The sequence below is a fragment of the Notothenia rossii genome (assembly GCF_949606895.1).
Source record: "Notothenia rossii genome assembly, chromosome: 8".
In the NCBI taxonomy this organism is placed as follows: Eukaryota; Metazoa; Chordata; class Actinopteri; order Perciformes; family Nototheniidae; genus Notothenia; species Notothenia rossii.
The window spans coordinates 60,012,307-60,028,723 of record NC_136906.1 but is presented as its reverse complement, the minus strand read 5'-3'; the positions used below and the strand labels follow the sequence as shown (position 1 = coordinate 60,028,723).

The 16,417-nt window shown below is 41.8% G+C and overlaps 1 protein-coding gene across 5 annotated transcripts; it reads right to left on the bottom strand.

The window, feature by feature from the left end:
* Window positions 1–340: 340 nt before the first annotated feature.
* Window positions 341–13,841, bottom strand: tbx18 (T-box transcription factor 18). 5 transcript variants are annotated; one of them, XM_079643453.1, is made up of 9 exons: window positions 13,772–13,841; window positions 9,701–10,207; window positions 8,153–8,312; window positions 7,573–7,674; window positions 6,223–6,406; window positions 5,454–5,621; window positions 4,963–5,027; window positions 3,606–3,700; window positions 341–3,146 (listed from the first exon to the last, which is right to left on the bottom strand). In XM_079643453.1, the coding sequence occupies exons 2-9, from the start codon at window positions 9,933–9,935 to the stop codon at window positions 2,611–2,613; spliced, it is 1,545 nt and encodes a 514-aa protein (XP_079499579.1). In that variant the 5' UTR covers window positions 9,936–10,207; window positions 13,772–13,841; the 3' UTR covers window positions 341–2,610. The 5 variants fall into 5 exon arrangements, with proteins under 5 accessions (XP_079499579.1, XP_079499581.1, XP_079499577.1 ...); XM_079643455.1 differs by having other exon boundaries at window positions 6,235–6,406; XM_079643451.1 differs by having other exon boundaries at window positions 342–3,146; window positions 8,153–8,315.
* Window positions 13,842–16,417: the final 2,576 nt, after the last annotated feature.

The window sequence follows — 16,417 nt, the reverse complement described above, 5'->3', positions numbered from 1 at the left end:
CACTAGACCACTGACACCATGCAGAAGTGTGTCTGTAGGAATATACGAGTGTGTGTGCCTGAGATATTAAGACTAATTTTATCTATCCGCCTTATATCAAAGCAACTTGTAATGCCACGTTTTCTTTTAAGAAATGTACACTATGAAAGAAAATTGGCTGAAAACGTTGTATAAATGTGCATATTTCTGTAAGTGTTTTCTGTGTGTGTGTGTGTGTGTGTGTGTGTGTGTGTGTGTGTGTGTGTGTGTGTGTGTGTGTGTGTGTGTGTGTGTGTGTGTGTGTGTGTGTGTGTGTGTGTGTGTGTGTGTGTGTGTGTGTGTGTGTGTGTGTGTGTGTGTGTGTGTACGAATGCACTAGGCAGGGGGCCCATCCCCTGTCACTCAGAAACAACAAGCCAATCATTCCCGGATTCTAAAATAAGCTCTCCTCCCCCCTGCCGTCCTCTCTCCCCCCTCACATGTGCTCCTCTCGTCAGCACCTCTCACCTTCAGAGTGACAGGAGACAACTGAGGGGGGGGGGGGACAGAGGAGGTGAGGAGGAAACGGGTGATATCAGGAGAGTCAGCAACTTTTAGGATGAATACTTAGAAAAGGTGAAAACGTCGGTTGAGTAAATCAGTTGAAAACAAAATATTGGATATAAGTCCACAGAATCATTCCTGGTGGGGGTCCTTTCAGAAGAGCGTTATGTTTTACCGCACAAGAAGGCGTTTGTATTCAGAGATTGGTATTTGTAGGCTAACACACTCTCTCCATCCATCTCTCTGCTTGTTCAGGTTTTAAACAATAGGTTAAAATGACAAAACTTTAGTCACAGCAAAAAGCTTTCAGAAAAATCTTGGCGTAAGCTTTTAGCAGAGTAGTACTACTTTGGAGGAATGGGGGTGGGGGGTTGGGGGGGATCAATTCCCGGAGGTCAAGCCCTCGCTGTCAGCTCAACCACCTGTTCCTCAGACACAAATGTACGCACTCACATATGTCCACACCCTCACACTAACATCCACATTCACCACACGCCCTGCCTCGGGTGTCCAGTCAATTCAGCTGAGCTGTAGGTATTAGTTTGCATGGCCATAGTGAAGACGATGGGTTGCTTACTGTTAATTGTGTGTGTGTGTGTGTGTGTGTGTGTGTGTGTGTGTGTGTGTGTGTGTGTGTGTGTGTGTGTGTGTGTGTGTGTGTGTGTGTGTGTGTGTGTGTGTGTGTGTGTGTGTGTGTGTGTGTGTGTGTGTGTGTGTGTGTGTGTGTGTTCCCCCTCTGTCCTTTGGTATTTTTCTTTTCTCTGGAATCCAAATCCTCTGAAACGACCCCAGTCTCTATCAGCTTCATCACACACATTCACAATACCACAAGCCCCTCCATGAGTGAGAACAAATAAGCATACATTCCTCCATTCTTTTCACCAGGGAAATTATATTTTAAGCTCTGTAATGGCTTCAATTCTTTGTTTAAATGTGGAAAGAAAACGCTCGCACACACTTATGTTTAGAAGTATCTTAATAAACAATATGCAATCAGTTAAATTAGTAAGATATTGATTACATATAAAAATTGTGACATGAATAGATATATTTTATTTGGCTCAAAAAGGTCACAGAACATGTTAATGTCCTCGGCCAAAGGGCGTGCTGATATATCGTGTTTTTTCAAAGAAAAGCTCTTCAGTCAAGTTCAGGGTTGGCTGTTGCGTACCTGACCCAGTCTAAAGAGCAGAAGCAGGTGCATTGTTTTTTTTTAAGTGCGAAGGGTCACACAGCCCTTTATGTACACATCTCTTCTCCTTTCTCTCGCTATGTACAGAGTCATCATATGCAGTTACGACCGTGTCACATTATCCTCCCATGCTTCAACCTTGTCAGTCCATAACTGTCATTGGGATATCTCCAACAGTTCTCAAGGCCATGATGTCATTACGTTAATGTCTCCTGGTGTTACGTGTAATACAATTGTTAAAGTCTGAGTGGTGAAAACGCTCCGCCCGTAGTGTTACATGGACTACATGATTGTCACTCCAAATACTTGATGAGAACACCACCAGGCATGCTATGACTTAAGAACTGTTGGAACTTAATTGAGTCAATGTAACCCATAAAAACAAGTTAAGAGTAGTGTTCAGTAACTCCATCAAAGGTAGGCAAGATCAGTGAGGCAATGTATTATTGTGTGATTATAATAGTTTCTGCTTCAGGGCATCCTGCCAGGTGTGAAGTGCTTACTTTGAGTGCCAGGGCCAGCCCAGTTTCTGCCCAATCCATATTCAGCTCCAGTTCAGTCACTGGCCTACATCGTTTGGACTCCTTATCCAAAGCCGCATTACGTTTTTTCCTTGACTACCGCAGCTGCACAGGCATGTCCAAGAGAACTTCCTTGAAAGATACAAACTCTGTAATAATATATTCCCTTCAGTTTAAGGAGTTTTAACGAGCTCTGTAAACTCACACAGGCAATGGCTCGGTCTGCCACTCATCTTTTGTCCACAATTCAGCCTGATGCTTTTTCAGCACATAGATGATTTATTCGTAGAACGTTCCCAAACCAAAAGCAACTTCCACCACTTCCAGGGAGTCATGTTGTATTTTCATGACAACCCCAGATGTCCTGAGTCAAATTCAGCTCATGTGGGCAGTGACCTGTGAGGCCCCTCCTCCCGGCTGGCTACCTGCCAATCCTAAAGTCCGGGAGTCAAACAAGAAGCCCTGTTGTCCTCCACTGAGCACACCCATACTGTCCGTTAGAGTCCCACTGGGAGACGAGCCAAGGAAGGGACTCTGATGATTGGCAGCGGAAGCCATTTTGTCAGGGCTGGCTGCGAGGCGTGGTGATGGAGGGAATGTGTAACCGTACAGGCTGTAGGGCGGCGAGTGGAGGCGAAGCCCAGCGTAGCCCTGCGGTGTGGGGTTGGATAGATAGCCAAGTTGAGAAGCATGGTGAGGCAGAGAACAAAATCCTTCGCCTTCATACGCAGATGGCCCTCTGGGAGCATGGAAGGCCTCCGAGGGGTTGCTGTAACGGTGGAGAGGGTGGATGGGGCGGTTGCAGGCGTAGTCAGGCGGGCTGAGAGGGCAAACCTGGAAGGGTGAGGAGCAGGGGGATGTGGAGAGCAGGTGAGAAGATGGTCCAATTCCACCATGAACTCCTGGGATGACTAGAGAAATAGGGACAGAAACATTTATGAATTCAATCAAAATTAACTTATAAGATAATGTTGTTGGTTCAAATTCAACAACAGATGTACCAATCAAATGAACCGGAATTGTTAAATCCCTGATCTGAAGTACCTTACTCTGAATAACTCCTTTGAGTTCTGGAAAAAAAAGCATACCGCTTTAAAATATTGCACAGCCCTTAGATTGGTACTTGACGATATCTGGAGTTGAGGTACTTTAATCACTATCAAAAATATTGGATTGTGACATTCCAGAAAATGACCAATGATTCTGTCCACATTACATGTTTGCAAGGCGAAAGATGTGTGTTTCTGCCAGAAGCAATTGTGGAGCACTTTATCAGAACCATTGAAGGTTTGGGTGGGACACAAACACTGTACCTTTGAGGCTGTATTAGTTATTCCAAGTATCCATAAACCTCATTTAGTTAACTGTACCTTGCTTGGTAATGCCAGGGATGTCCTCAAATGTGAGCGTTCGCAGAGAAGGACGCCAGAATGCATACGACTCAACCAGCGCCTCCAGCCCCATCCTTTAGGACACACATACAAGCACACGTTAACACACACACATCAGCACCACTGATAAATCATCAGAAAATACTAGTCTGCCTCACATTACGCCAACCACCTGGCGGCCATCTTAGTCGCCTGTGGGGCCTCTCATGCCATCTCCATGGAGACCTAAGGTAATAAGGGGCATAAACGCCACGTTGCCATTGGCTGCTGCCAGCCGGGTGCTCGGAGGTAATTGCTTTCACACGGCTTTTACGGGTGAATCAGGACGAAGGAGCAGGAAGCCGCAGCAAGGATTTATGAGGTGGGACTCCCCTTCCCCCCCAAATCTGCGACTCCCTCCTCTTCTAGGTGGGGCAGACGGTGGCTGTGGCGGGGTAATGCGAGTGCTCTGTTACCCCTCGTTAGCGTGAGGATAAAAGTCCTCCCCCCCCGCGGGGTTGTAGCCACGGTGATAATTTAGACAAGCTGCCCTGAGCGGTTGTGTGTGCTCCGAAGCAGCCTATCAGAGCAGAAGTTTATTTAGCAAACTGCTTAACTCTTCCTGTAATATTTAAAGGGAGGGTTTTCTTTCGGCCTTCCTGAGTTTAACTTTTATAGGGTCAGCTGTCAGGGTTATCCAGTTTGCTGTTCTCTACCTTCTTCCCTCTCAAAGTTTCTGTCTCACCGGTCCTTCTCCTCCTCACTCTGCAGCTCTCCCCCTTTCTCTCCCCTCCTCTTTAATGATTTCTGTGAGGCCTCCAGGGAGTGGCTGTTTGGAGACTGTTGGAGTTTTACTGCTGTGTTGTTTTAATGCCGTGTTTATATATGTTTAGAAATGTGTTTATACAGATTTTCTTCAGGACACTCTTGATTTTATTATTTTGCTGTTGATGTTTATGTTCTCGAGGCCAACTGGAATCTGACGCTCCATTTATATTTGCAGCCGAGGTTAGATTTTTCCCTCTCAAAGTATGCGCCCGTAACTATGCAGTTGTGAGGATTAATTTGCTTTTAAAGTCAGCACATTTAAAAAAGAAATGCATTACTGTTACCATGTGTCACGTCTGTTAATTATAGTCTGTTTTTCTGCCATTTAGGACGGATTAAATGGAAGTTGTTGCACATTGTCCATGAGGAAAAAAATAAAATAAATACAAAGCTTTGCTCCTCATAAAATCAGAATGAAATGGCCGTGACAAAAACCACAACCAGGCCAGAATATAATGCAGTCATGCCTCCCACACTAACCTTAATGCACTAGATAATGTGAACATCTCTGTGGTGGAATTTAACTCACCGATTTCTGCCAGAGTCTCTGAAGCCTTTAGCAAATGGGTTTCTGTCAATTTTCAGCCTTGTAATCTGAAAAGCAAAGTAAGACTGAAATTATAACAAAGTCCATGACAAATAGAGTAATTCAATATTTATTAAACCCAAATCCATTTCACTAGCTGATATGTATATAATATAATCTGATCTACGAATAAATACATTATTGCGTGTGTGTGTGTGTGTGTGTGTGTGTGTGTGTGTGTGTGTGTGTGTGTGTGTGTGTGTGTGTGTGTGTGTGTGTGTGTGTGTGTGTGTGTGTGTGTGTGTGTGTGTGTGTGTGTGTGTGTGTGTGTGTGTGTGTGTGTGTGTGTGTGTGCGTTTGGGCTACACAACTACAAACATATATATAGCTGTCAGTGTACTTGTAAGCTGGAAACATAGGCTTCTTGGTCATGTTGGCTTTTGCAGGTTTGGTTTTTAGAGGAATTGGTCTTGTGTGGAGGTCAGCTGTGCTACCTGTTGATTCTGATAGGCCGTGACGGTGGTGAAGACAGTCTCGGGGAAGGCGAAGGTGCGGGTGCCTTCCCCAGCAGGGATGGCTTTCACTGGGGATAGCTCCTCTCCACACTCCTTACGGATGACATGGACCCGCGGCTGGTACTTGTGCATTGAGTGCAGAATGATCTGAATGGGAAGGGGGAAATAATGTCACAGGATTAAATTAACATGAATTTCAAATTACTGCTATAAAAGTTTTTTGACTAACAAACCACAGATGCATTTAAGGTTGATTCAAACGCTTTTTTGTCACATGCACACAACAGCTACAGTATATAGTTGTTGGCAATGAAAATAGTCCCAGGCTCCTCCAACAGTACATTTACAATATACTTAAGACATGAAACGAAAAAGACATAAAAAATCGATAGAATAATGCTTGAACAATTCAAAGCTCAGTATTGAAATAAAATACTATACATATGCACCTGCACACACAAAGAAACGTGCACAATGTGGCATAAGAGACACTCAACCTTAAAAGGGAAATTGTATTTTTTTTTAAAAGGTCAGAATTAGGATATTATTAAAAATTTATATTTGTTTAATTATTACATATTATTATGTTTTAATTTGTATGACATATTTAAGGGTTTGAAAGATACCTGCAAATGACAACAACAAATATTGCAATTTAAATATCAAAATATGAGATCAAATATAATTAAGAGGCCACTTGAATACACATTAGTGTCAAAGAAAGGTAGAATAAAAAAGTTTCACATACAGTTGCACTTACATGTCCCTGGTCGTCCAGCTCGTTGTTGGTCAGCTTGAGTTTGTCGAAGCTGACCACCTGACGCATCCACGTCTCTCCTGAGGCCGGGGAGTCAGGGTGGATGTACACTCTGGGCGGCACAGGAGAGTCCGCATTCCCCGCTACCATCCACTTAGAGCTGTGGTACACGTACCTTCACAAAAACAAACACACAGGCCGGTAAATGAACACGCTGTCGAACACGCTGTCCTCATTTCTATCACCCTTCAATGCAGCCCGTTTCACATGCGCAACGGAAAACAATCAGCAAAAAGGACAGTGATATGGAGATCTGAGTTTTCAGTATGAAGGTGGACATAACTCCGTGAAAGTTATTTATCATTCGACTCGCCTGCATATTTCATACGTGTGCGATATCCTGAAAAAGGCATAAACATTCTTATGTAAAACACAACGGATCAAACACAAGTTTCTTGTGTGCAGCATTTATATAAAAATCGCCTGCCAAGTCAAATATCCACTGTGAATTTAAAGCAGGCCTGCCGTACTATTTTGGGTATCTGCAATTAAAAGGGCCTTGGATCGGTGTAAATCTCGTAGGCTGTGAGACTCATAGCCTTCAGCTACAAACCGAACTAATTATTTCCTCATCTGGCTAAAGGTGTTCATCACCTGCTGTTAAGCGTTTGGAATAAAAAGCTGCACACTCTCTTATCCTCGTTGTTGCCTGCAGCTCTGTGCGTGCATATGAGCACCACATTTCTGTAATCCAGTGTAGCCTGCAGACTGACCAAATAACATGTCCCGTGTCATTCATCACTCCAACGAGCCGTGTTCACATATAAACGGACTTTGGACGTTTGAAATGATAGACCCACAGTGTATAGCATGCAAAGCCGTTGCAATAACACGCTGTTCTCTTCTGCATTATAACGGCATTTGTTGGTTTGACCTTCCAGGGTGGAGAGGTGAAGCATCCAAAAGGCTTTTTCCAAAAGGGACGACAAAACCGCCGTGACAACAGTGCGGTGCCAAGTGCCATTTGTGGAGACAGGACTAGGGTTGCACAATTGAAAGATGTGGGTGTTTTCTAAGCCTGGAACAGTGTATGGAGTCTAAATTAAAGCCTATGCTAACAAAAAAATACTGTTAAGGTGTGGCCACATCTGTAGGCTACCCCTATTATTTTATGTTAGCCTACTTCATATTCATATTCACTCGTCTTTATTTTATTTTTGAAATAAATTAAATGTCATAGTAATATTTATAAAAATAATTACTCTATTTCATTGACGTTTTATCATTGGCTTGCATTAGCGAGTGTTTATGTGCAGTGCGCGCTTGATTTGTGTGTCTTACCTATATCGCTTGTTGTCCACGGGGATTATATCCATGGCAATGTAATACTGTTGGTGAGGGTCCAAGCCCGTAATCTTCACACGCATAGCGGGGAACATCCGCCTGACAGGAAAACCAAATAAATCATCTGCATTGGAGATTTCAGATCAGCGACAAGATACATGGATTTACAACACACGGGCATCATTGCCACATAATTAAAGTCTAATAATGCACACACACAAAAAATAGTCGAAAAACAATACTAGGCCTGGAATAGAAACGGCTGTTTATTTTTTATTTGTGTTAGGGCTGTTAGATCTTTGAGTGGTTATTGGATTATCAATCCTGCCGGAACAGCTCTTTTAAGAATATCCTTCTTTGTATAAATAGCTGCTTTCCAATTATTAAGACTCCTATGTCATTATTTTATCTTTTACATTTTTTATATTTTTCGGCAAGTTTATTATTATTAGGCTATGACTTATTTCCCCAACATATAGGCCTACTATAACATACTATAACGTTTCTTCAGAAATCACTGAGCGTAATGTTTCTCTTTCCGACTTTATCCAGAACATTATCTCATGATCTCTCTTACCGTCCAGCCTTGGTAATGATCATTTCCGTGCCTATCTCGTGGAAGCGTTTCCACAGGTCTGCTCCCTGCAGGTCCACGCGTGTCTCCTCTCCGCTGCCGGTCACCGGCCCCGTACACAGAGCTGCAGGCTGCGGGCTCTCCAGCAGCGCGTCCTCGCTCTCTGCTGCACCGGAAGAAGGAGAGAGTAGCACGTTTTAACGGTAACATTCCCATCCAGGCCAGGCTTTATTCTCTGACAAGGATATTTTGTTCTGCGAGTCATAAGACTGGACTCTGAATACAATACTAGAAGCACAAAAAAAGCATGCAGAACTCCATTAGATATATTAATCAAGACTTTAAACTGTACAGTAGCACGCTATGCATTTGAAATAAAGCGCGATTATTACTTAGTATTAAGTCCATTATTATATGACATCATTTCAATTGTCCCATTACATCTTTGTAGTAAGGATGAAAAAAAAGTTCAGCAGCCTACGAAACGTCCCGCATGTTACTACACTACACGTTATTTTATGAAGATAAACATGCTTATTAGTTGCCTAATGATTATGTCCATATAACTCACTCACCGAAAGCTCGTAAGGAAGATTGTTATAGTCTATATCTGTCTTCAAACTAAATGCACCATACTGCTAAATTCATAGTTTATTATTTTAGGCACATTTACAACTGAACTCAAGTCTCAGTAAGAACTGTATATTGGTTTTTTTATGATTGAGTAGGCTACTTGAGTTTAAATCTGTTTGAATATTGAGGACATGTTTAGAGGAGTAGTGTTTATGTATCTCACTGCTGTTGTTATTTGTAGGCTACTATTCCACACAGGCCTCGCCAGTTGGTGGACATTTATGGAAATCATGCATGTGCCAAACTAACATAAACACAAATCTCCAGCCAAGTGCATTTTACATTTTGCAGAGGATTTCAATCCTAATGTGTCAGGGCCAGTCGGTTTATACTTTGTGCAGAGCTCTTAGCATCCTTTCCCTGCCTTTATACGCTGCTAATTGGCCTGTTTATGATTGCAACACAACTCATAAAGCGTCTCACATTAGTCACACTCACACCACTCATATTTACTAGACCGGGGCCACGGTATGATATCCCATGTCCACTGTGGAGCTCTGACCAAGGCCGATCAATCTGCACATTTTTCGTTATAGGCTACCTATGAAATGTTGCTTTGCAATAAGCAGAAGACAGCAGTTGTGAGCCTGGAGAAACAACAGCTGTGCCGCTTTTAATCAAAAAGTAAGCTTGTACTCAAGTATAAGTTTGACTGTTTTCTTAAAAAAAAAATAGGGGGTATCAAACGCGCATGACTTTAAAAAGGCTGCATAGTAGTAAAGGGCCTTAAACACAATTATAACCTGCAATTGAAGAAATGCAACATAGCCTTTCTTTTAGAGGTGTACCGTGGTCTACTTGGTCCACTTTATGGCAATGTTGCCAATTCAAGGTCCTATCAATAATTGTTACGAAATATTTCTCTCATGATCTTCTATTTTTTAAGATTACCGGGTTTCTTTGTTGGTATTTACTTACGGGATCCGTCACATGCACATTCCGCCTCGCTGCCCCGGTCGCTGGTGCACGCTCTGTCGGCTCGCTGCCCCGGGCTCCCAGTTATATCAGAGACATCGTTTCCGTCCTCGTAACCGGGGGACACGGTATCCTCTCCGGTCGTCCTGCGTCTCTTTTCTGCTCCGATCAGCGACTCTACGGAGAAGGCGTGCGCCTTGACGCTGAGCGCGCACGGGGAGCGCCGCTTCTCTGCCATTTCTCTCCGTCTCCAGACAGAGGAACGAAAGGAGGAATCAGGCGTCACGAGTTTGCAGGGAGCAAGAAAAGTTCAACAAACACAGTCGCTTAAAAATGCAATCCACGATGACAGTCCGGTGCTTTCCGTGTTGCCTGTCCTCGAGCCAGACAGCAGAGGAAACAGAGGGGGCCTGCACGAGCTGTAATAATGTCTCGGTTATCCCTGAGAGCCGTGCGGACTTTTGGAGAGTGTCAACAACCGGAGCTTAGAGGAGAGCCGGAGAAAGCGACCTGTCAATCACAAGGCAGAGCAACCAATCACTAGTCATCACAGCCCCCCGGAACTTTTCCCTGGTCCCGCCCGCTGTGGGGGCCGCTCGTGCCACCTTATGGGTGAATGAATCATGTCTTCAGGCAGGGAGCGCGAGGAGCTTCTCTCTGGGGCATTGCGCGCATTTTCACACACCGGCCCGAGATGCTTTGCATATCTGGCCATTCGTAGGCTACCTCCTGCACGGTGGACACTTGTGGCCCACATCCTAGAAATAATCATGTATTTCTATAGATGCATTTGAAATGTCTTAGATTATCATTAAAAACACCAGAGGCTAAACTCATTTGATTAAGCTACTATTAAATTATGGTCAATGGGCCATATAGACAAAAAGACTACCAACCCAAATTGTGTTTTTTTCTTCTTCTTTGATGCATTTTCAAAAAACGAAAAACATATTGTTATTTTTTTAATTCGTCTATGATTTGTTCAGTTTACCATCATGGCATGTCATTGAAGACACACTCATCACATAACAAAAGCTGTCCTTTAAGAAATTACCAACAAGCTTTATATTAAAACACACGAAAATATAACAAGCTTGGTATGGGCTGAGTGGATTGTGAAATATTTGAAGGCTATAATTACATCCATGACTTTAATGTGCAGACTAATTCCAGAGTTTTTTTTCACATGTTCAACTAAAAAGATTATCATCGCCTGAGAATCTGTGATACTGTGGAATACAACTGTAGCCAGAATACATTGTTAATCACAAACACGTAAAGGCCGTGTTGAATGAACGACAATTATTTTTTTCATTATAGGCTTACACGGCTTGCTGTTAATCATATTGGTTTGAAAATATATGTAAAATATTTCAACGTATTTCAACTATAGGCCAAAGTCATAATATGTTCAGAAGGGATGGAAGACACAACCAGCTGAAGTGATTTGAGAGATTAGTTGGATTCTCTTCCTGCACGTTTGGAAATAATCATCAACACTTTCATGGTCGCGTACACCAGTGTGGTCACGCGGGGAATGCGTTTTGGTGCGGGTGAGTGAAGAGGCTATAACATATGGAGGGGGTGAACCTGGCTATAAATAAACAGGGCATTGAGGCCGTGCGTGCCTTTGTAAGCGCATGCGGGTTCAAATGGATTTCTTGATGACCCTGTTAAAAACCTCATATTCTAATGTACACACTACACCGCCCACAAATCACAGTATATTATGCAACATTTCGCATTTTAACGTAGCAGTCAATGCTGTATTCAACATAAGCTACTCATTTATTTCTTAGCATTACTATTTTAGCTACTCGCCAAGGTCTTGACAGAATAATTTCATTTGATTACGTTAAATGCCATTAGTGGCATCCGTATTTAATTATGTTTTCCCTGTTTCTTCAATGTTTCCTTCGCTAAAATCACTGAAAAGCTCGAGGCCTCTCGTGGCTCGTTGGTAAAATAAACACGTCGCCATCGTTTATTGGCATACATTCGGAGAAAATGATTGGACGTCAAGGGCAAGCTTTGTGCTCATGTCCGTGTAGGTTATCAGATCAAAAGCCTTGCGTTTCACTTCCCGTGAGCATTCAAGAATGCTATATTTCTTAATGACTCCGTGAGAATTAAATCGGTTATCCTCCGTTTGAAAATGCTTATAGTTTCGATTGAACAAAGCCGCATGACTTATCTGCCATAAATACCCCTAAACGTTTAGATTTAACATGTTTGCTCTTTAACGTACGATCAAAATTAATCAAAAGTATCATCTATTTTACAACGTTTATATTTTCGTAGTTACATTATGTCTATTAGCACATATAAACAAAAGAGTTATACCCTACTTCAATAATATTTATGAAGATAGCTTATTTATTTCAATGTAATGAAAAATGTCAAAAGTTGACGTGTAAGCCAGACTTTTTACTGGCCTTTCATTCAATATTATGGTTTTAAAACGGGCAATTAATGTATTGATCATCGTTCACAGAATAATCAGAAACATTTGTCATATAAAAATACAATTTCATTATTTGTTTCTAAAAGGGAAAAATAGCCCAAAGTCTTATTTGATAAATGTTGCCATATTAGAAAGTATAATAAAAAACAAATAACTAGGCCTTAAAACCAACAAAATCATTACAATTTCACAATGTAGCTTTTTATTGGCATTTAAGCAGATTCAACAGTAATTGTAAATGTTATAAACATAAAGCTTTCATGGCCCGTTCGGATAAATGGTTCGTTAAGGACTCTGTGTCTTATTAGGCCGACCCTTCCATTTTTATAATATATACTGTTACTTTTAACCACTCCTCCCAAACAAACACATTTTTGTTGCAACAATGTTTAGTTATACACACACTTTTGTAATATTTTATAACATTGTTTGTTTTGTGTCTTTCCTTTTCTGTTCTTTTATTTCGTTAGCAGGTGCACTGGTCCTTGCATAGTTTTGCAACGTGCCGTTGGTAGATACGATTATTCATAGGCTCCTTTATTATAATTCCATTGATTTTAGAGTAGGCTAAAGTAAGTCCGTCCAGGAATGGAGCGATAAAAAAAAACATGAAGCACTTTTTGATATCTTGGAGATGAGCTGATCTAAAATCAAAAATAACTTAGACCTATCCATAGCCAAGATGACTAGCAAACATATCGAGGCATTTGGATTTTGTATCCGGGCTTCTTAAAAGATACAAGACTATTTTCCTTATTTGCGGCCATGGCGATGATTCGCCGTGTTTCTGTGTACATAAATTGCCTCTAAAAGAAATAAATGGTGGGAAACCCTTTACCCCAGACCCTTTCTGTTGGATCCGAGCCAGTCGGGCAGCAATCATTTCTAATGAATGTTGCTTCGTTTTACACATTAGACAAAGAAATTAGGTTGGGCCATATTGTAGCCATTTCCTTTTTTTCATTTGTATCACTCACGCGGTGTGTATTGTGTGTTAGAACTCCGTGTGTGTATCTACTGTGCAGTTCTGTTGTCGTCTTGATTTGTCAGCACCTGAAATTGACAAGATACACTTTTTGTAAGAAGGCGGTAAACTAAGCTGCAGTTAATTATCTGTGTCTATTTTTTGTCAAAGGAGTGTAGGCTACATCTCAGATCGAGTGGCCTCCTCTGTCAACGAACCGAGCGCGTGTGCTGTTGCACCTTTGTTATTGGCTCGGGCTGTTGCTTTGATGTATTATGTACTATTGTCCTAAACCACCCTTTTGAGCGATATTGAATAATTATGCATGATTAAGAAAGGTAATTATATTAATTCATAACGAATGTATTTTTTTATACATGACTTTGTCTTGTCATATTTATTGATTCAAATAATTACTTACAAACATTATAGGCTCGAACAAAAGTTATGCTAGCGAGATATTTCTTGCATTTGTTTGTCAAAGCCTTAATTAAACGCTAAAGTGCAGGTGCGCTTTGGGTGTACGTTAAAACCCAGCCCATTTATCAAAGTGTTGTTTTAAATACATTTCGTCACGTGTAAAGGTACAGGCATAACCTACTGCGAACGGAATAGGCTGTTTATTAAAATCCTTTGACATAATTACCTGTGAGCTTTGAAGGGATGCGGGCTGGGGAGAAGTGCTTTAGCATGGGAGTCTGGGTAATACATTGTTAACAGTTATTTAGCGCGTGCTAATGGGCACGTGGATCACTGCCAGGGCTTTTATGGCGGAAGTGGCATGAGCAACAGGGAAGGTGTGTGGGTTTCTGTGCGTGTGTGAGAGAGCGAGAGAGACAGAGAGAGAGAATAAAAATGAAGTGTTTTATAAAGGTTTCAGAAGTGATAACTTTCTTATTTTTGTAACGTGTCATTTTGATCTGTCATGAGGAAATTAAAAGTAAGTGTTTTGGATCTGTAGTCAAACATCTGACGGTCAGAGTGATTTCAAAAGAGAAACATGCAGACTCAGCCATCTGCCACATCCAGGGGTCCCCAGGTCACCCAAGCGCCCCACCCTGGGGGGCCAAATCCAAGGCAAGAACTGCCGGATACCCCTGTATGGCTTCATTGGGGAAGTCATAACCTGAACTCCATGTCTTTCTGCAGTTGTGCCAACACTGCAAAGCAATCGGCCGCCAGGGCCCCTGTGAGCACATCCTGCTTATGCTGGCCCAGAGTCCCTCGTCATCCAAGTGAAGCGACCCCTGCGCTCTTTCATAAAGTTAACCTTGCATTGAAAACGTGGTATTTACTGACGTGCTTGATAGGAATTGATGGATCTATGACATTTATTGAATTTTTTACGAGCCAGTTCTGGTCGTGACGCCGTTTATTCAGGCCTATATGTGCGCCTCGGATGTTATTCAAGTTGAACTCCTGCTCTGTCTGCAAATGCCTGTCTCCCTCACACACACAAACACACACACACACACACACACACACACACACACACACACACACACACACACACACACACACACACACACACACACACACACACACACACACACACACACACACACACACACACACACACACACACACACACACACACACACACACACACACACACACACACACACACACACACACACACACACACACACACACACACACACACACACACACACACACACACCACACACACAGATAGAAAAAGAGAGACACAGATGACTAAATTCTGTGCAACAGCCTGAAGCTGCTGCACTGGCGTTGGATTCATCCTCGTATTCACTGATCAAAAATGCATTGTTGATCTGCGCCAAGTCTGTTACTGCACAGCCTATCACATCATTATTTTGACGACATCTAACTGAAATACATTTAAGACGATTCTTTCACTGTCCATAAATACAATCTACTATGCCAAAAGTCAGGGTATAATAAAAAGATCAGATTTTCATTGGAAAGAAAAATCTCTGTGATTTGGACTTGTGTGCGGGAGAGAAGGCGAAAGTCTAAAGTAGAACGATGAAAGCAAAGAAAAGGAGTTTTGCAATGTGTCTGTTTGCAGCCTTATGTGTAATATCCATCACATTTTAAGGTATTTACATAAATACATTTCTGGGCATTTACCCTTTAGAAACACGCATATTGGTGCTGTTTTGTCGTTTTAGGAGAAACACTAAATATCTATAGATAATCAAACATTAGTGTTCCTCTCTCCAATTCAGAATTGACTCTGGTATTGATTGACATCGATAGCTGTTATGAATTCTGTTTTTTATTGGAGATGGAGGGTTATAATGAGATAAAGGCTTATCGTGAGATCCAACTGACATGGTTATTTGTTGGCTCATCATACAAGCACTCTGCTACTGATTTAAAAGTTCCACATTTTATGGTACTAAAAGAACGGTCTTGTGGAGATTGGCTAGTAAGAAAGTGAGAAAACTAGAACAGAGAAGAGGTATCTAGAGGTTGCTTTGTTGTTATGATTTAAAAAAGAGATTAGTTTGATATTCTGGTAAATAAAATGTCTATGAAAACCCATTTTCCTTTAGCCGTACCAGGAATCACTATTGCCATAAAAACATAAAACTGATTCTGTTGGTGATTTGCCCAAAGTATGCACATTTTGGGGATTTCAGGCAAACTTATATCTTAAGCATTTGCTGCCAAAGTGTGTTGGGGTGCTAAAACTCTAGAAAACACTATGCAAGAATGCCATACTTTCAAAATGTGTGAACGACTGCAGTATTGTACAAGTTGTCCTTGACGATACTCTGTAGAATGTAGCTTTATGTCATTGACTTCAGGTCAAAACGTTTCTGCAGGACTGGCTCCACTCATATTTACCCTGTCAGCAGGAGACCAAGTTATACATATTTTTCCGGCCCATCTCAGGTCTATTAATTGCAAAAATGAGTCGTTATTTGCGGAAGTACACTATTTATTTCTGGCATTGAGCACAGTGCAAAACAGGCCCATTGTGTCAATACCTACTGCTCTTGCTGCCAGCTGACTCAATGCAAGCACAATCCCTTTTTGAGGAATACAACGTTTTTTGCTGTTTTATGCAACAAAACAATTCATCTCATTACCTCAGTGCCTTGAAGACAGGCAGAGTGGAGGGGGTGTAAGGGTGAATGAGAACAAGTAAGCAGGTGTTGTTTTTATGTCTTTATTCCTGGGAAGAAGAGGTGAAAGCAATTATTTTCTCTCATAACCCGTGAAACCACAAAGCTTCGATCTGGGCCATTTGTGTGTGTTTGCGCATGTGTGTGCATTAGGTCATCAAAGATTTTGA

Excerpts from the sequence above, each read along its gene's own strand:
- tbx18 (XM_079643451.1), bottom strand. The coding sequence starts at position 9,935 with ATGGCAGAGAAGCGGCGCTCCCCGTGCGCGCTCAGCGTCAAGGCGCAC. Across the intron at positions 8,316-9,700 it reads ATGTGCATGTGACGGATCCC|CAGAGAGCGAGGACGCGCTG; the intron begins GTAAGTAAATAC and ends CTTCCGGTGCAG. Across the intron at positions 7,675-8,152 it reads ATCATTACCAAGGCTGGACG|GCGGATGTTCCCCGCTATGC; the intron begins GTAAGAGAGATC and ends TTTTCCTGTCAG.